This window comes from Ovis canadensis, chromosome 3 (assembly GCF_042477335.2).
Source record: "Ovis canadensis isolate MfBH-ARS-UI-01 breed Bighorn chromosome 3, ARS-UI_OviCan_v2, whole genome shotgun sequence".
NCBI classification, from domain to species: domain Eukaryota; kingdom Metazoa; phylum Chordata; class Mammalia; order Artiodactyla; family Bovidae; genus Ovis; species Ovis canadensis.
In genome coordinates this window covers 23,918,906-23,935,948 of record NC_091247.1, presented here as the reverse complement: position 1 = coordinate 23,935,948, position 17,043 = coordinate 23,918,906, and the positions used below count along the sequence as shown (strand labels likewise).

At 38.9% G+C, this 17,043-nt stretch overlaps 1 protein-coding gene across 1 annotated transcript in view; it reads left to right on the top strand.

Annotated features, from left to right (window-relative positions):
- NBAS (NBAS subunit of NRZ tethering complex) overlaps positions 1-17,043 on the top strand; it is a 341,977-nt gene that overhangs the window by 30,084 nt on the left and 294,850 nt on the right. The window contains exons 7-9 of the mRNA XM_069580217.1: positions 6,820-6,953; positions 9,384-9,517; positions 11,376-11,474. Coding sequence (XP_069436318.1) covers positions 6,820-6,953; positions 9,384-9,517; positions 11,376-11,474 — 367 coding nt within the window. The remainder of the gene's footprint in view (positions 1-6,819; positions 6,954-9,383; positions 9,518-11,375; positions 11,475-17,043) is intronic.

The following is a 17,043-nucleotide window of genomic DNA, read 5'->3' as shown; positions in this document are numbered from 1 at the left end:
TATTAATGTTTGTTTGTTGACCTATCTGATATAGACATGTCTTAGAGTATTTAACATTAAGTGGAATATTTTCATTGTACCTGGGTTTAATATAAGTTAAATATTATATCTGTTACAAGTTTGTCAACAAGGAAATTACTTTGAATGAAGAAACTTCTAAAAAAATGTAAATGAGATATAAGCTTTTATATAAACTCAATTAAGAATAATTATTCTTTAGAAATATCTGTCTAAAATAGTCTCTCCAGATTGCTGTAACTTAAATTTCTAAGGGTTGTGCCAAGTGTGCTAAGTGTTGGAAGTCTATTGAATAGTTAGGTCATTTCCAAATAAAATAAGATTTTGAAACATTTACTACTAAACACTAATTTCCTTTTACGGAGAAACTAAAGAAATTTGGGACTATAAATGAATAATGTTTGGTGCCATCCTAAAATGTTCTAAGAAAGCAAGGGTTTTAGAAATTATCACTGGTATTTATGCTCACCAATCTATAAAATGCTAATATAAAAGTTAGTTCTTGGTTGCTAAAGGAAAGTAGGAAGTGTGTTTTCAGTTAAAAAAAAAAAAAGAAAAAGGTATGAAAAAAATACTAAAAAGAGTTATGCATGATCAGGATTTTCTGAAATTGGATTACAATTAGTTAGATAAACAGATTTTGTTGGAAATGACACAGCCATAAGAAAACTGGTTAGAGTCAACTAGGGCCAAGATGGCAGAGCTGACTTTCACTAGACCTTGAGCCTTGGTATTTACGCCTGTTGTGACATATCAGCAAGCTAAATGATACACCCATTAACACTGACTAAATCTGACCAAATGTTCTAAACCCTTTTAATCGATCTTTTCTATAAAACTTCCTAAATAGAATTCTTTTGAAGTTCTTTTGACCTCTAGCTAACTTTGGGGTGCTTCAGAGGACCCCTGAAACATCCCAAAGAGAGATATTAAATAACTGTGTTTATTTGCTTGGTTAAATTACATGAAAAAAGATTATCAAATGAGTAATAAATCCACTCATGTTATAATGTATGGTAAAATTACTAATACAGATATCCTAGAAATTACATGGAGTTCTTAGCATTTTGATATGTCCTGGTAGTCTAATGAAAAATCTGATGACTTCTCAAAAGTTAACAAAGGACTGAGTGAACCAGCGAATATGCTTATAACTTTTATGATTTCTATCTGAAAAATTACAAGTTTGAATCTTGTGTTTCTGAAAGTAGGGAAAACCTTCCTCTCAAACTAATTATGAAAATTATTTGGTAAAATTATATGTTATAAACAAAACAATTATGTTTTCTGTCTGACTCCTCCAGAAATTTGAAACTCTTAAGTTTCCAGTAAGTTGATCAAATGAGCTAGGAAGGTTATCTCACTAACTGGTACAAATCAGCACCATAAGTTACCTGTTTTCTAAAATATCATCAGGTTAGCAGAGGGGAAAAAAGCATCTCATTTCTAATTTGCATATCTTTATTTACTAGGTAAAATGTATGTTAAGTGGCTATTTTCTTTTTGTGTGTGTGTGTATGTGAATTGTTAGATAATATCCTTTTGTCTATATTCCTCTTGGATTACTTGACTTTTCTTAATTGACTGTGTCCTTATTTGACTATTTTATAATTATTTCTGTGTTATAGTGTGAATGCTATGCTTTGTCATTTGTTGTAGATATTTTTCCAAATCCATTTGCCTTTTAAATTTGTTATGTCTTATTTTCACAGAGAGGTTTTTGTTGTTGTTGTTGTTGTTGGCGGGGGGAGCAGTAGCCACTCTTGTCATTATTTTTTTCCTTTATAGTTTCAAACTTTGTTATGCTTGAGAACTTCCTTGTTCTAGGACTGTATAGGCTTCCCTGGTGGCTCAGAGGTTAAAGCGTCTGCCTCCAATGTGGGAGACCTGGGTTTGATCCTTGGGTTGGGAAGATCCCCTGGAGAAGGAAATGGCAATCCACTCCAGTATTCTTGCCTGGAGAGTCCCATGGACGGAGAAGCCTACTAGGTTACAGTCCATGAGGTCGCAAAGAGTCAGATACGACTGAGCGACTTCACCTTACCTTCACCTAGGACTGTGTAATTTTTTTCATATGTGCTACCAGCACTGTTCAAAAATGTTACTTGGAACATTTAGATAATTAACTCCTCTGTGTGTCTTCTAGTCCTACTAGTTTGTTCTTGCTCACTGGTTCTTGCTGTCAGAGTCAGAGACTGTTTGGGAGACAGTGTTCATTGAACCCTTGGTGATCGCCCCATGATCACACCCAGCCGTTTTACAGCAGCACTGAGAATAAAGCCCAGGGTTCCTTATTTTCAGTTCTTTCCCTTTTCCATTTTTAATTTGGGTACATGAGCACTGGATTGCAGTGTGCTTCTTCAGCCCTGGGCTGCTGTTGTGTACCAGCAGAGTATGAGCTGCTGATGATAAAAGTTGTGAACAGAATGGACACAGCATCTGACGTTGTGGAATTAATAGTTTAATGCACAAGGCAGACAGTGAGAAGTAGACATTTATACTGATTTGGGATAAGGGCTGTGAAAGACATAAAATAATCGGAATGGAGGAGAACAGTGGGGCCTTGAGGCTGCTGAGACAGGGCAGCTGGAGAACGCTGCCTGAGCAAGTGAGATTTAAATGGAGATGTGAAAGATGGAAAGGAGCCGGGACGGGTTCAGGGGAAGAGAGTTCTAGGCCGAGTGGATGGAAGCTCTCAGGTGGAGGCAAGCTCAGCAGCTGGTCCTGGATGAGAGCAGGTATGAACGGCTTCTCCAGGAATGGGATAATTGTCAGATTGCTGGTTAACTCTTATCATCAGCCTTTTTGAACACTTTCAGAAAACTCCATTGACGCTGACTTTGTAAAAATCTGTGCTGTTCAATCCTCTCTAAAAACCGTACAGAATGCTGGAAAAATCTGGTGATACCATCTTCATTTTCATATTGTTAGGTGAAATTTTATCTTGTAGTGAAAACATATCTTCATTTGGGTGAGAACACATGCTGAGTTTTCTGGAGCGGCTGGTTATAACTAGAAGTGATAGTAAAAACAAATTCCCTTCAGATGGGGCTTATTTCAGACAGATACAGAATATTGTATGTAAATCTGTTTATCCTCCTATAAAAATGAAATAAGAGGAAAGATCTGTTATCACAGCTAAAACAGAAATAATGGAAAAATGTTGCGGTGTTTGTTTAGCACATTAATATTTTTCAGACATTAAATTGTCCTGTGCTGGTATTCCTATAGCATCTGTGTGTATATGAGTCTCGGAGTTCTGTGTTGTTATCATCCTGTGCATAAATTTACTTACAGGTTTCATTATTTTTTTTAAAGCTATGTGAGGACAGAGAAGTGACTTTTTTTTTCACTTTATTGTCATCTTAAAAATGGCTTTTCCAAAGTGTATGCAGTTCTTTGTTAGGCTTAAAATTCACTAGACCCTCCTGTATTCAAGGCTCTCTTGGCTTTTTTAGTATGCTTTTCACCTTTTGAAAAATAGAATGAAGATTCTCAAGGAAGTCATGTATATTTTTCCCATGAACAGAACATATTTTACATATATTGTAGAGATAAGAAGGAGGTTTGAATTCTATAATGTTCTTCTTTAAGGTGGGAAAAAGACTTCAGTTATATAATTCATGTTTAATTGTTTGTTAGTCCCTAAGGAATGGTAAACCCTTACCATTATTACAGATTTTTCTTGGGCTTTGCTCATTAGTGAGACATCTTGTTCCAGGTCCTGGAATGGCACTGTCGAGTAAGACCTTGTCTCAGAGACTTGTGGGGAAAACACTCATGTAAGCACATTGTCTGATGCGATAAATGCTGAGGGACTTTTGTAGGGCATATTTGGGGGCACAGAGAGGAGGGTGATCTGTTTTGATAAGTGTCAAAGAAGGAAGAGGTGACAGTTTGTTACCACAGATGGTTGTCACCAACAAGAAGCCTTTGAATAACATTGGAGATGAACCTTCTAGGTTCAGTTCAGTCGCTCAGTCGTGTCTGACTCTTTGCGACCCCATGAATCGCAGCACGCCAGGCCTCCCTGTCCATCACCATCTCCCGGAATTCACTCAGACTCATGTCCATCGAGTCTGTGATGCCATCCAGCCATCTCATCCTCTGTCGTCCCCTTCTCCTCCTGCCCCCAATCCCTCCCAGCATCAGAGTCTTTTCCAATGAGTCAACTCTTCTCATGAGGTGGCCAAAGTACTGGAGTTTCAGCTTTAGCATCATTCATTCCAAAGAAATCCCAGGGTTGATCTCCTTCAGGATGGACTGGTTGGATCTCCTTGCAGTCCAAGGGACTCTCAAGAGTCTTCTCCAACACCACAGTTCAAAAGCATCAATTCTTCGGCGCTCAGCCTTTTTCACAGTCCAACTCTCACATCCATACATGACCACTGGAAAAACCATAGCCTTGACTAGATGGACCTTAGTCGGCAAAGTAATGTCTCTGCTTTTGAGTATACTATCTGGGTTGGTCATAACTTTTCTTCCAAGGAGTAAGCGTCTTCTAATTTCATGGCTGCAGTCACCATCTGCAGTGATTTTGGAGCCCCCAAAAATAAAACCTAACACTGTTTCCACTCTTTCCCCATCTATTTCCCATGAAGTGATGGGACTGGATGCCATGATCTTCGTTTTCTGAATGTTGAGCTTTAAGCCAACTTTTTCGCTCTCCTCTTTCACTTTCATCAAGAGGCTTTTTAGCTCCTCTTCACTTTCTGCCATAAGGGTGGTGTCATCTGCATATCTGAGGTGATTGATATTTCTCCCGGCAATCTTGATTCCAGCTTGTGTTTCTTCCAGCCCAGCGTTTCTCATGATGTACTCTGCATATAGGTTAAATAAGCAGGGTGACAATATACAACCTTGCTGTACTCCTTTTCCTATTTGGAACCAGTCTGTTGTTCCATGTCCAGTTCTAACTGTTGCTTCCTGACCTGCATACAGATTTCTCAAGAGGCAGGTTAGGTGGTCTGGTATTCCCATCTCTTTCAGAATTTTCCACAGTTTCTTGTGATCCACACAGTCAAAGGCTTTGGCATAGTCAAAAAAGCAGAAATAGATGTTTTTCTGGAACTCTCTTGCTTTTTCTGTGATCCAGTGGATGTTGACAATTTGATCTCTCGTTCCTCTGGCTTTTCTAAAACCAGGTTGAACATCAGGAAATTCACATTTCATGTATTGCTGAAGCCTGGCTTGGAGAATTTTGAGCATTACTTGACTAGCATGTGAGATGGGTGCAATTGTGCGGTAGTTTGAGCATTCTTTGGCATTGCCTTTCTTTGGGATTGGAATGAAAACTGCCCTTTTCCAGTCCTGTGGCCACTGCTGAGTCTTCCAAATGTGCTGGCATATTGAGTGTAGCACTTTCACAGCATCATCTTTCAGGATTTGAAGCAGCTTAACTGGAATTCCGTCACCTCCACTAGCTTTGTTCGTAGTGATGCTTTCTAAGGCCCACTTGATGTCTGGCTCTAGATTAGTGATCAGATCATCATGATTATCTGGGTTGTGCCAGGTGGTTGTGTTAATGGTGAGTTCCAAGGTGGATGATGGAGAGAAGGGGTGGGAGGTGGACTGGAAAGCCTTGAGGGGACCTTTGGTGAAGGGCCGTTCACGTCTGTGAAGGAGTTTGGACTTGGTTTTGTTGGAAATGGACAAGCACCAGGGATTTTGAAGGAGCAGAAGGATGGGCTCTGTGCACCTTTCTTTTTGACAAAGATAACTTGGGATACAGTTGAGGAAAGGTTAGAAGGGAAGAGCCTGAAGTTGGGAAGCCCTGTTAGGAGGCTGTTATGAGAGTCTAAGCTAGAGATGATGAGCCTAAATTGGGATATTAGCAGAGGAAGAGAGAAAAGGTGAAACATCTCAGAAGCACTTCTGAGGCAGTAATCCTCAGGCTAAATCCAGTCTCTGGCCGAGGGAGTGTGCACTGTAATGGAGCCAACACTGTGTGGGGCAGCGGCAAGCTGAGACTCTGGGCTTTGTATCCTGACTCTTGCCGTCACCTGGAGTCTCCTAATTATTTGGAGTTTTTGTTGGTCAAGGCAAGGCACTGGTCCTTCCTGGTTCTTCAGTTCTGGGATTCTATTATGGGGAAATGGAAGCAAAGGAAACAGCAGAAAACTCAAACCAACCTAATGCAGTTCAGAGCTGGACAGCCCCTTTTTCTTTTGCAGCTGGTAGCCTTTCTGTTATTGTACTGAAAAATTTGAAACAGAAGAAAAAATCAGGTGTTGGATTAGTAAGGTGTTGATTCTCCAAGTTTTATAATTGTGTGATTGAGAACAAACAGTTCTTGATTCACTTGCCCAATATGTGTTTTTTCTCTTTCTAATACTGTGTTGATATAATTTCCCTTTGTTTTTCTTCAGGATCTGTATTTGAAATATCTATTTAAAAGATAAAATACGTATCTAAAAGACTGGCAGTTGAAATTTTCTTTTATTTTTGCCTTTGGAGAAACTTAGCTCCCTGGATTGGAATCATTTTCTGCCCATATTCTATGCTGTTGATCTCTCTTAATTTCATAAGTATTTTGAGGGATATCATTCCTGGATGAGTACATGCTCAGCATTCAGTAGACCACTGGGTCAGTAGACTTCATTCTCAAGTAAGTGGGGCAAAGCTTGTCATGGTTTACTTTTGCCCCTCTTCCTTGAAGTAGCTTTTTGGGAGCTGTTCTTTTCTGAATGGGAGTGTTAGAGACCTTTAGGAAATGATGTCATACTTGAATACTCTTCTTGCTGCAGAAACTGTACGTTAACTATCTTTATAATGATAAAAGCACTTCCTTTTTCATTCTAGTTCCAAAAGACCCAAAACCACAGTGGAGGCGTGTGGCATGGAGTTACGACTGCACCCTGCTGGCCTATGCTGAAAGCATGGGAACTGTGAGGGTGTTTGATCTCATGGGAAGTGAGCTCTTCGTTATTACTCCGGTATGTACATAGCCAAAAAACTGCCTTTTATGTATAGGTACTTGAATGAATGAGTGAATGTGATGAAAGAGGAAATATAAATCAGGATAATAAGCTGTGGAGTTAAGATCTTAGATCTAGTTAGAGGGCTGTTCATGGACATGTCTTCTTTGTATTTTGAAATGCACTATGCAGACATCAGTTCAGTTCAGTCGCTCAGATGTGTCTGATTCTTTGCAACCCCATGGATTGTGTGCCAGGCTTCCCTTCCCTACCAAATCACGGAGCTTACTCAAACTAACCTACCATTATTACAAGATGGTAGTAAGTACTAAATAAGAGGGGAGAAAGTGGTAATAAAGTTCCAGTGAAGGAAAGAAGTCAATGGGCCATTGGAACAGAACCAAGCTGAGAGGAGTTAGAATTTGTTACCATAAAAAGGTAGAAATTGAGAGGGAGGGTGCAGAAAAAAAAAATTAATGGTGGTAGTAACTTATATTTGTGTAGTGCTTTGTATTTCGTTAACGACTGATGGATATTCCTGTGTGATATTCACAACACCCTTTGAGTAGACTGGGTACACAGTCTCCTCATTTTACAGTTTAGAGAGCTTAAACTGTGAGGAATAAAATGACTTTTACCCTAGTAATCCAGTTAATTAGTGTCTCTTTTAGGAGTTCAGTGCTTGCTTTCTTTTTCTTTTTTTTTAACTTTGTATCCTTCCTCAAGTGAACAAAGTACAGGGCAGGAAGAGCAGTGGTCCTAATTCTGGCTGCTTTTTAGAATCACCTGTGAAGCTTTATAAAGAACAGAAAATAAAACAAATGACTGGATTTCCCAGGCTACACCCAGAGAAAGTCTGACTTAATTGATCTGAGCAGGACCTGAAGGATAATGTTTCAGGTCTTTCAACTGATTCTAGTGAGAAGCTGGGAGTGAGAACCAAGGATACAGAAAATGGTTTTTGTTAAAAAATGAGTGGAAAAACCTGAAAAAGTACACTGTGCTCATGTCATAGAAGTTCTGGGGAACCAAACAAAGAAGGTTGAATTACCATTTTCTAGAGTAGCACTGTTTGTGCTGAGTCACTTAAGTTGTGTCCGACTCTTTGTGACCCTATGGACTGCAGTCTGTCAGACTCTTCTGTCCAAATGATTCTCTAGGCAAGAACACTGGAGTGGTTTGCCATGCCCTCCTCCAGGGGCTCTTCCCGACCCAGAGATTGAACTCACATCTCTTTTATCTCCTGCATTGACACTGGGTTCTTTACTACTAGCCCCACCTGGGAAGCCCTGCTGCTGCTAAGTCGCTTCAGTCCTGTCCGACTCTGCGACCCCATAGATGGCAGCCCACCAGGCTCGCCCATCCCTGGGATTCTCCAGGCAAGAACACTGGAGTGGGTTGCCATTTCCTTGTCCAATGCGTGAAAGTGAAGTCGCTCAGTCGTGTCCAACTCTTAGCGACCCCATGGACTGCAGCCTACCAGGCTCCTCCGTCCATGGGATTTTCCAGGCAAGAGTACTGGAGTGGGGTGCCATTGCCTTCTCCAGGGAAGCCCTAACACTGTTCAATAGAAATTTAATGTGAGCTGTAAATGTGATCACATGTAATGTAAAATTTTTTAGTAACATTAAGTTCAACAGGTGAAATTAATTTTATTTAACATATCCAAAATGATTGCATATTGAAATGACTGTAAAAATTATCAATAAAATGTTTCACATTATTTGTTCAGTACTAAGTCTTTGAAATTTGATCTTTTTATGGTTTTAGCTTATCTCTGTTTGTATCTATCAGATGTTCCATAGCCGCATGTGGCTACACTATTGATATTTTATTGAGTGGTTTTAGACAGTGAGGGTCCATTGAGGGTGGCGAATGTGATTCCTAAGGTGCACATGCCTCCAGAACTAGCAAATATAGCCTGATATTTAGTTGATGGAAAAAGGCTGGCGTTGAGCGACTGTTTTGAGTCCTTCCCTTTAAATTGCCGATTAGGCAAATGAAAATAACTGGAGATTTCTTTCTTCTTCTGTCTTTCTTTTTAATGTAACACTGGTTACTACTGGCAGTGGAAAGTAACATTTGAGAGCTTATGTCTGAATTCTGTATCTTAGAATTCTTTGAGGCTGAATGATAGAATTAGTTTTTTTCTTTTTTCTTTCTCTCCCCTTATTTTGCAATGGAAATATAGTCTGAACAGAAATTCACTTATTAAGTGAACATCTCATCCAAAGAGGATGTTGTGGTTCCAGCCTGTGGTTGGCAGGGCTGGTTTAGACTTGGATGTGTAGTTCTGGGCACTTTGGCTTAGATGATTCTTCATATATCAGTTCTGGGGCTATCTTAAAGTATGTCTGGCAAGGCCAGTGTCTTGAATATCCTTCCATTATACATGTGGTAACCTATATCTAGTATTTTTTAGTGACTTAATTTCTCTCTCTTCCATAGGCATCTAGTTTAGCAGGCGATTTGAGCTATGCCATTGCTGGGCTGATATTTTTAGAATATAAAGCAAGTGCACAGTGGTCTGCAGAGCTCTTGGTCATCAATTACCGAGGAGAACTTAGAAGCTACCTTGTAAGGTAAAAATACACTTTATTTGAGATGCCCTGTTTGAAATAATGTTTACTTCCTTGCTTTAGTGTTAGATTTTGGTGCTTTTTTTTTTTTCCTTTCAGCGTTTTATTTTGAAAAATAGCAAATATAAAAGAAAGGTTGATTTACTGTACAGCACAGAGAGCCTGTAGTCAGTGTCTTGTAACAACCTATAAATGGAAAATAATCTGAAAAATAATATATGTGTATTACTGAACTACCTCACTGTGTACCTGAAACATTGTAAGTCAACTATACTTCAATAAAATATGTATGTTAAGAAACAAAGGGGAGATATATTCATTCACACTTAAGAGAAATTTAAAAGGATCAGCTGTTAGTCTATGCTTTGTTAAATAAACCTGTGTATAATTTTAAAAGGTTGAAAGAATTTTGTAGTGAGCTCTCATATACCTCTACTTAAATTCTGTTCAGCGTTTTGTTGTACGTACTGTGTCATATTTCCATCTAGTTCTCTGGCCATTAGTCAGTCCTATTTTTAATGTATTTCAGAGTCAGTACTTATTATTTTAGAATAGTGATAGTGAAGTTGCTCAGTCGTGTCTGACTCTTTGTGAACGCGTAGACTGTAGCGTACCAGGCTCCTCCATCCATGGGATTTTCCAGGCAAGAATACTGGAGTGGGTTGCCATGCATATTTTAGTATGCATATGATTAATTAAAGTTCAGAATTTACTTACGGTTTTTTTTTGATTGAGAAAATTTGCATGCAGTGAAATGTGCAGGTCTTAACTGTACCAGCCAGTGAATTATGACAAATGCATACATTTGTGCAATCCAAAGCCCTGTCAAGATACAGAACACTAGCATCAAGCAAGCAAGTTCCCTCATGCCTCTTCTTAGTAAGCTTTGTCCATTCCCACTCTCACAGGAACTGCTATTTATAATTTTTCTTCATCATAGATTAGTTTTGCCTGTCCTAGTGATTTATATGAACAGACTCATAGAGCATGTACTCTTTTCGTGTAAGTCTTCTTTCATTCACCGTATCTTGAGACTCATCCTTATTTTTATATGCATCAGTGGTTTATTCTTTTTATGGCTGCTTAGTACTTTATTGTATGACTATCTCACTAGTCTTAGTTTGGGTTGTTATAACAAAATACCATAACTGGGTGGCTTAGCAATAACAAATTTATTTCTGACAGTTCTGGAGGCTGGAAGTCTGAGATCAGGGTTTCAGCCTGATCAGGTTCTGGTGAGAGCTCTTTTTTGGGTGCAGACTGCCTACTTCTCCTTATATCCGCACACGATAGAGAGACAGCTAGTTAGTTCTCTAACCTCTTCTTATAAAGACACTAAACCCATCTTGACCTAATAGCTCCCAAAGATCCCACCTCCAGATATCATCGCATTGATATTAGGGTCTTAAATGAATTTGAGGAGGTACAAACATTCAATCTGTGGGGATCAAAAATCCTCAGCCCATAGCACTCCTGATCTGTTTATCCATTCTTTTATTGATGGAGCTCTCAGTTTCCAGTTTTGTAAATAAAACAGCTGTGACCACTCTTGTGTAAGTCTTTATGGATAAAAGCTTTCATTTCTCTTGGGTTAGTATCTTTGAGTGGAATTCCTGAGTCATAGGTTGGATATAGTTTGTTTTTTATGAGAGATTGCCAGACCTTTTTCAGAGTGGGTATAGCATTCATAGTCCTACTAATAGTTTATCAAAGTTCTGGTGGTTTTTACATCCTCAGCAATATTTAAGGATATAAATTTGGTGGTGTCTGTCTTTATAAATGTAGACATTTTAATGGGTATTTAGTGGCATCTCACTGTGGTTTAATGGTATTTATTTCTTACTTACCTTCTTGAATTTAGTGTTGGAACACATCAGAGCTATCAGGAGAGCCACTGTTTCAGCTTCAGCAGTCATTATCCTCATGGAATCAACACAGCTATTTACCATCCTGGGCACAGGTAAGCAGCCGTTTGCTCTCATATTTAGTGGAGTATTAAAGTGGATGTAGAAGCCTTGGCACAGTTTCAGAAGGAAGAAATTGTCCGTTCTGATTTTTATTTTGGCTTCATTTCCTCTTCTTGTGTATAGTTGCCTTAATGTCTGTGGTATTATTGTAGTCCCCTTCTGAACATTCATGCTCATCTGTCTGGCACACTGAGCTTCTTGGAGCCAGAATGGGCATTGGGAATATTCACTGAGGAATGTCTCCTCTCTTTGTTCTCTGAGTCTTTTCATATTTGTAAAATGAAGATAATACAGAACACGTCGCATTGTCGAGGCAGTTTAAAAGCAGTGCATATGACATGCCTTGGCGTAGAAGGACCTCAGTAGCTGTTCTTCCCTTCCTCTGTCGTTCTTTGCAAGTTGGGGCTGCACTGCTTATTGCATAGTCAATTTCTGCCACTCCAGGCACAACTCCGAGATACTGTGGACTCAGTTCCAGACCTCTGCAGTCAGAGAGATATTGTTGCAATAAAGGGAGTCACACACATTTTTGATTTCTTAGTGCCTATAAAAGTACATTTACATTATACTGTAATTTTAATTGTGCAATAGCATTATGTTTAAAAAATGTGCATACCTTAATAAAAAAGTACAAAACAGTTAACAGTAGTAACATCAAAGATCACTGATCTCAGATCGTCATAACAAATACATTAATAATGAAAAAGTTTGAAATATTGAGAGAATTACCAAAATGTGGCACAGAGACATGCAATAATTGCTGTTGGAAAACTGACACCTTAGACTTGGCTCTGTGTGAGGCTGCCACAGACTTTCAGTTTGTAAAACAAAAAAGCAGTATTTGTGAAGTGCAGGAAAGCAAAACAGAGTGAAACAAAGTTGGCTTGTGTGTGTGATTCTTCCTGTGTGCCGCTTATCCATGTATTTGCCAGCTACGCAGAGGGTTACCTAAAACTTTTGACATTTTCTGCTTCCCATGATTTCTCCCTTTGACTTTGTTATTTGTGAATGAAATTTACATATATTTTATTAATTAGTCGGGCTAACTTTTTGGTTCTCTAAAACGGAGGAATAAATATCAAATTGAGCCAGGCAAACCTTGCTCGAGTTCTGAATTTTGAGACTTATCCTCTTGGCAAGTACTTAAATGCTGGTCCTCAAGTGTACTTGAAGTATTTTAATTGAAAACGTACGAAAGTTTTCTTTCTGTTCGATCATAGGTCTGTCCTTCTGTTGGTTCAGAATGTTATGATTATGAAGTTTTTATACTAAAGAGTACACACACACACACCTATATAGCTCCAATGATTTCCTGTTTGTACTTTCTTAATCTCGTCCCCTCCGGTCCCCTGTTGATAACCACTGTCCTAAGTTTTGCTTAGATCTCTTGCTTTATTTATAGTTTACCACTTATTCATATTTAGTTATGAGTGTATTTTTTGTTGTTGTTGAGTTGCTAAGTAGTGTCTGACTCTTTGCAATCCCATGGACTGCAGCATGCCAGGCTTCCCTGTCCTTCATTATCTCCTGGAGTTTGCTCAGATTTGTTTCCATTGAGTTGGTAATGCCATCCAACCATCTCATCCTCTGTCACCACCTTTTCCTCTTGCCCTCCTCAATCTTTCCCAGCATCAGGGTCTTTTCCAGTGGGTTGGCTTTTTGCATTAGGTGGCCAAAGTTATTGGAGCTTCAGCATCAGTCATTCCAATGAATATTCAGGATTGATATCTTTTAGGATTGACTGGTTTGATCTCCTTTCTGTTCAAAGGACTCTGAAGAGTCTTCTCCAGCACCACAGTTTGAAAGCATCAATTCTTGGACACTTAGTCTCCTTTGTGGTCCAACTCTCATATCTGTATGTGACTACTGGAAAAAACATAGCTTTGACTATATGGACCTTTGTTGGCAAAGTGATGTCTCTGCTTTTTACTATGATGTCTAGGTTTGTCATATGAATTTGTAAATGGAGTCACATAGGACAGGGGTCCCCTACCCCAGGGGTACAAATAGATCACAGAGCAGGAGGTCAGCAGCAGTCCTGCGAGCTGAACTTCATCTGTCACTCTCCTATAGCTCTCATTACTCCGGAATCATCCCCTCAACTCTGGCTTTTGCTTTGTTTATTTCATGATGACTCCTCCATTGTCTGTCTGTCTGGTTTTTTTTTTTTTTTAAACCAAGGTCAGTATTAGACTCCTTAGCAGTATTTCAGGAAGGTAAGTGAGGTTCTCTTGGGATCATAGGTTTGAAATGATCATACACTCAGTAGTTATTACATGATAATAACTTGTCATAAGTGAGACTATATTCATTATTTCTTAAGGCTTTCACTTTGTGGCATAGGATGTAAGTAAATAGAGGTATTTTTAGAGGAGTGGACTCAAAATGAAAGTTTTGGAAAGGTGAATTATAAAACCACTGAAGGAGAGCCTCTTCTTGGTTTTGCAGTCATATACAATTTGTGACAGCAGTCAACTTGGAGATGGATGACTGCATTAAGGTTTCTGAATGAGAATTGTTATAAAGCAAGGAATACATGTAAATGTCTTGTTGTGCATGACAGAAATATTGCTAGTTGTTTATATTTTCCATTATGTGATCTTTTTTTAAATGAAAGAACCTGAAATATTCATCACATTTTTTATTTATTTTTGGTTAGTTTAGTAATGTGAGCCTGTGATATTTTTCATCCACAAGGATTCTGTAAATGTGAAATAAATCAGCCAGACTGGAGTTAGGATAAATTGGTGATATACAAACTCAAGGTTTTATGCTGGGAGCACTATTGAAGAAGAGAAATTGAGGTGTAAGTTGGGTAATATGAAAGAAAAATTAGTTGAGCAGCTTTGGGATAAGCTCTGTGGATTTGCTGATTTTGACTGTTTTCCTTTTCGTCTTCCTACTCACAGCCTAAGAATGCATTTTATCCTCTCCAGACTATCTCGTATTCCAGTTTTGCTCTCCCTCCTACACTTACCCCAACGCTCCCTTCTGTTTTCTGTTCTCAGTGTTGCCTTTGTTTGTTAGATTTGGCTTATATTGTACCCGGATTCCAGCTAGGAGGAATCTCGTACCTCTGCATTTTTAGAAGGGACTACATTAAACTTTTGGTACAGGTGGGTTCTGTTCTTGGTGGTGATCAGGTTGTGGTGTCTGCCCTCTAGGAGTGTACAGTCTGTCTTAGGAGTCATACATTCACAAATAAGGGCACCCACGTAATATGAATAAGTTAAAATAAAATACAGTAGTCTGCCTATCCACAGGGTGTATGTCCCTGTGGACATAACACAGGGGATGCCTGAAACTTCAAATAGTACTGAACCCTGCATATAGTGTTGTTGTTTTTTTTTTTCTCCCACATACATACATACCTGTGGTAAAGTTTAATTTATAAATGAGGCACAGGAAGAGAATATTTGAACTGCCAGCATCACTACTCTTGTGCTTTGGGACCATTATTAAGTAAAACAAGGCTTACGTGAACACAAGCATTGCAGTACCTCACCATCCATCTCTGATAACCTGGAGGGCTACTGAGTGCCCGAAGTGTGGGACGCACTGGCCAATGGCACGTCGTCTCTCGGGGCAGGATGGAGCAGGATGGCACGGGAAGGCACAGGATTTCGTTACACTGCTCAGAGTGGTGTGCAGTTTAAAACTGTGAACGGTTTACTTATGGAATGTTCCATTTCATGTTTTTGGGCAGCAGTTGACTGTGGTAACTGAAGTTGCAAAAGGTGAAACTGTGGGTAGGGGATTACTGTGTATATTTTTAAATGATAGCTTCCGCTTTCAACAGCTTTTTGTTGTTTTTGTTTTGAGGTTTTGATCCTAATTTTATTGTAAATTTCTACAAGCAAAATCTGGCTTATTAAACTTTGAGCCTCCAACAGTTCTTTGATAACTGCTCAAACATAATTAGTGTTGGAAGCTAACTTTTTCTAGGTCCTGAATTATATCTCCACAAACACAAAAGGTGGAAGACAAGCCTCTTTTCTTGGTCCCTTTTGAGAAGCCACTCATTCTTGGAATCCTTGATGATGCTTTGGTATTTTAAGTGTATAGTTCAGTGATTTTTAATAAATAAGTAGGGTTGTGCAAGCTCTATGCCAGTCAGTTCTAGAATATTTCCAGTGCTCCTAAAGATCTCTCATGCCCGTGAGTTTCATGGAATGTAAATCACAACCTCCATAAAACTGTAATAAAGATTGAATTGGAGAGAAAAAAGATCCTTTAAGCAGGTTTTCATTTGAACACTTTCTTTTTAAGTTTTAAAATTAACTTTTAATTCACATATAGTAAAAAGGGTGTATGTTTTTAAAAAAATTATTGAAGTATAGTTGATTGACAATATTGTATTTATTCTTTACTGTAAAGTGACTCAGTTGTACACATATATATTCCTTTCTATATTCTTTTCCATCATGATTTCTCAGGATATTTAATATAGTTTCCTGTGCTGTATAGGAGGACCTTGTTGTTTATCCATCTTGTGTATAATAGTTAAGCCGTGCTGCTGCTGCTGCTGCTGCGTCGCTTCAGTTGTATCCAACTCTGTGCAACCCCATAGACGGCAGCCCACCAGGCTCCCCCGTCCCTGGGATTCTTCAGGCGAGAACACTGGAGTGGGTTGCCATTTCCTTCTCCAGTGCATGAAAATGAAAAGTGAAAGTGAAGTCACTCAGTCGTGTCTGACTCTCAGCAACCCCATGGACTGCAGCCCACCAGGCTCCTCCGTCCATGGGACTCTCCAGGCAAGAGTACTGGAATGGGGTACCATTACCTTCTCTGCTGATCCCAAACTCCCATTCCTTCCCTCCCGCCCCATCCTCCTCCCCTTTGGCAACCACAAGTCTGTTCTCTATATGAGTCTGTTTTTATAGATATGTTGATTTGTATCATATTATAGATTCCACATATAAGTTATATCATGTGGTATTTGTCTTTTTCTTTCTGACTTTAATCTCTGGGTCCATCCATGTTGCTACAAATGGCATTTCGTATTTTTTGATGACTGAGTAATACATAAATTTTGTGTGTGTGTGTGTGTGTACACACCGCATCTTCTTATCCATTCATCTGTTGATGGACATTTAGGTTGTTTCCATATCTAGCCAAGTGATACTCTTGGCTATTATAAACAGCGCTACTGTGAATACAATGGTGCATGTATCTTTTCGAAGTATAGTTTTGTCTGGGTATATGCCAAGGAGTCGGACTGCGGGATCATAGGACTACTCTAGTTTTCTGAGGAATCTCTATACTGTTTTCCCTAGTGGTTGCACCAATTTACATTCCTACCAACTGAACACTTTCATCTTTATGTTAAGAAAGATACCCAGGTTTACGTTAAGAAAGATACCTATGTTTCATATAGTCTATAAGGAAAAACCATAATTGATTAATAATGTTTCATGGTTGTGTTTAAGGATTAATTCAAGCATTTGAGTGATTTTTTTTTTCCCTTTTAGTCACCTGTGTTAAGCCAGATACAGATTCTGCAAAAAGAGTATGAGACAACATTTACAAGGAGTAATAAGCTAGGTTGTCAGCTTGCCTATA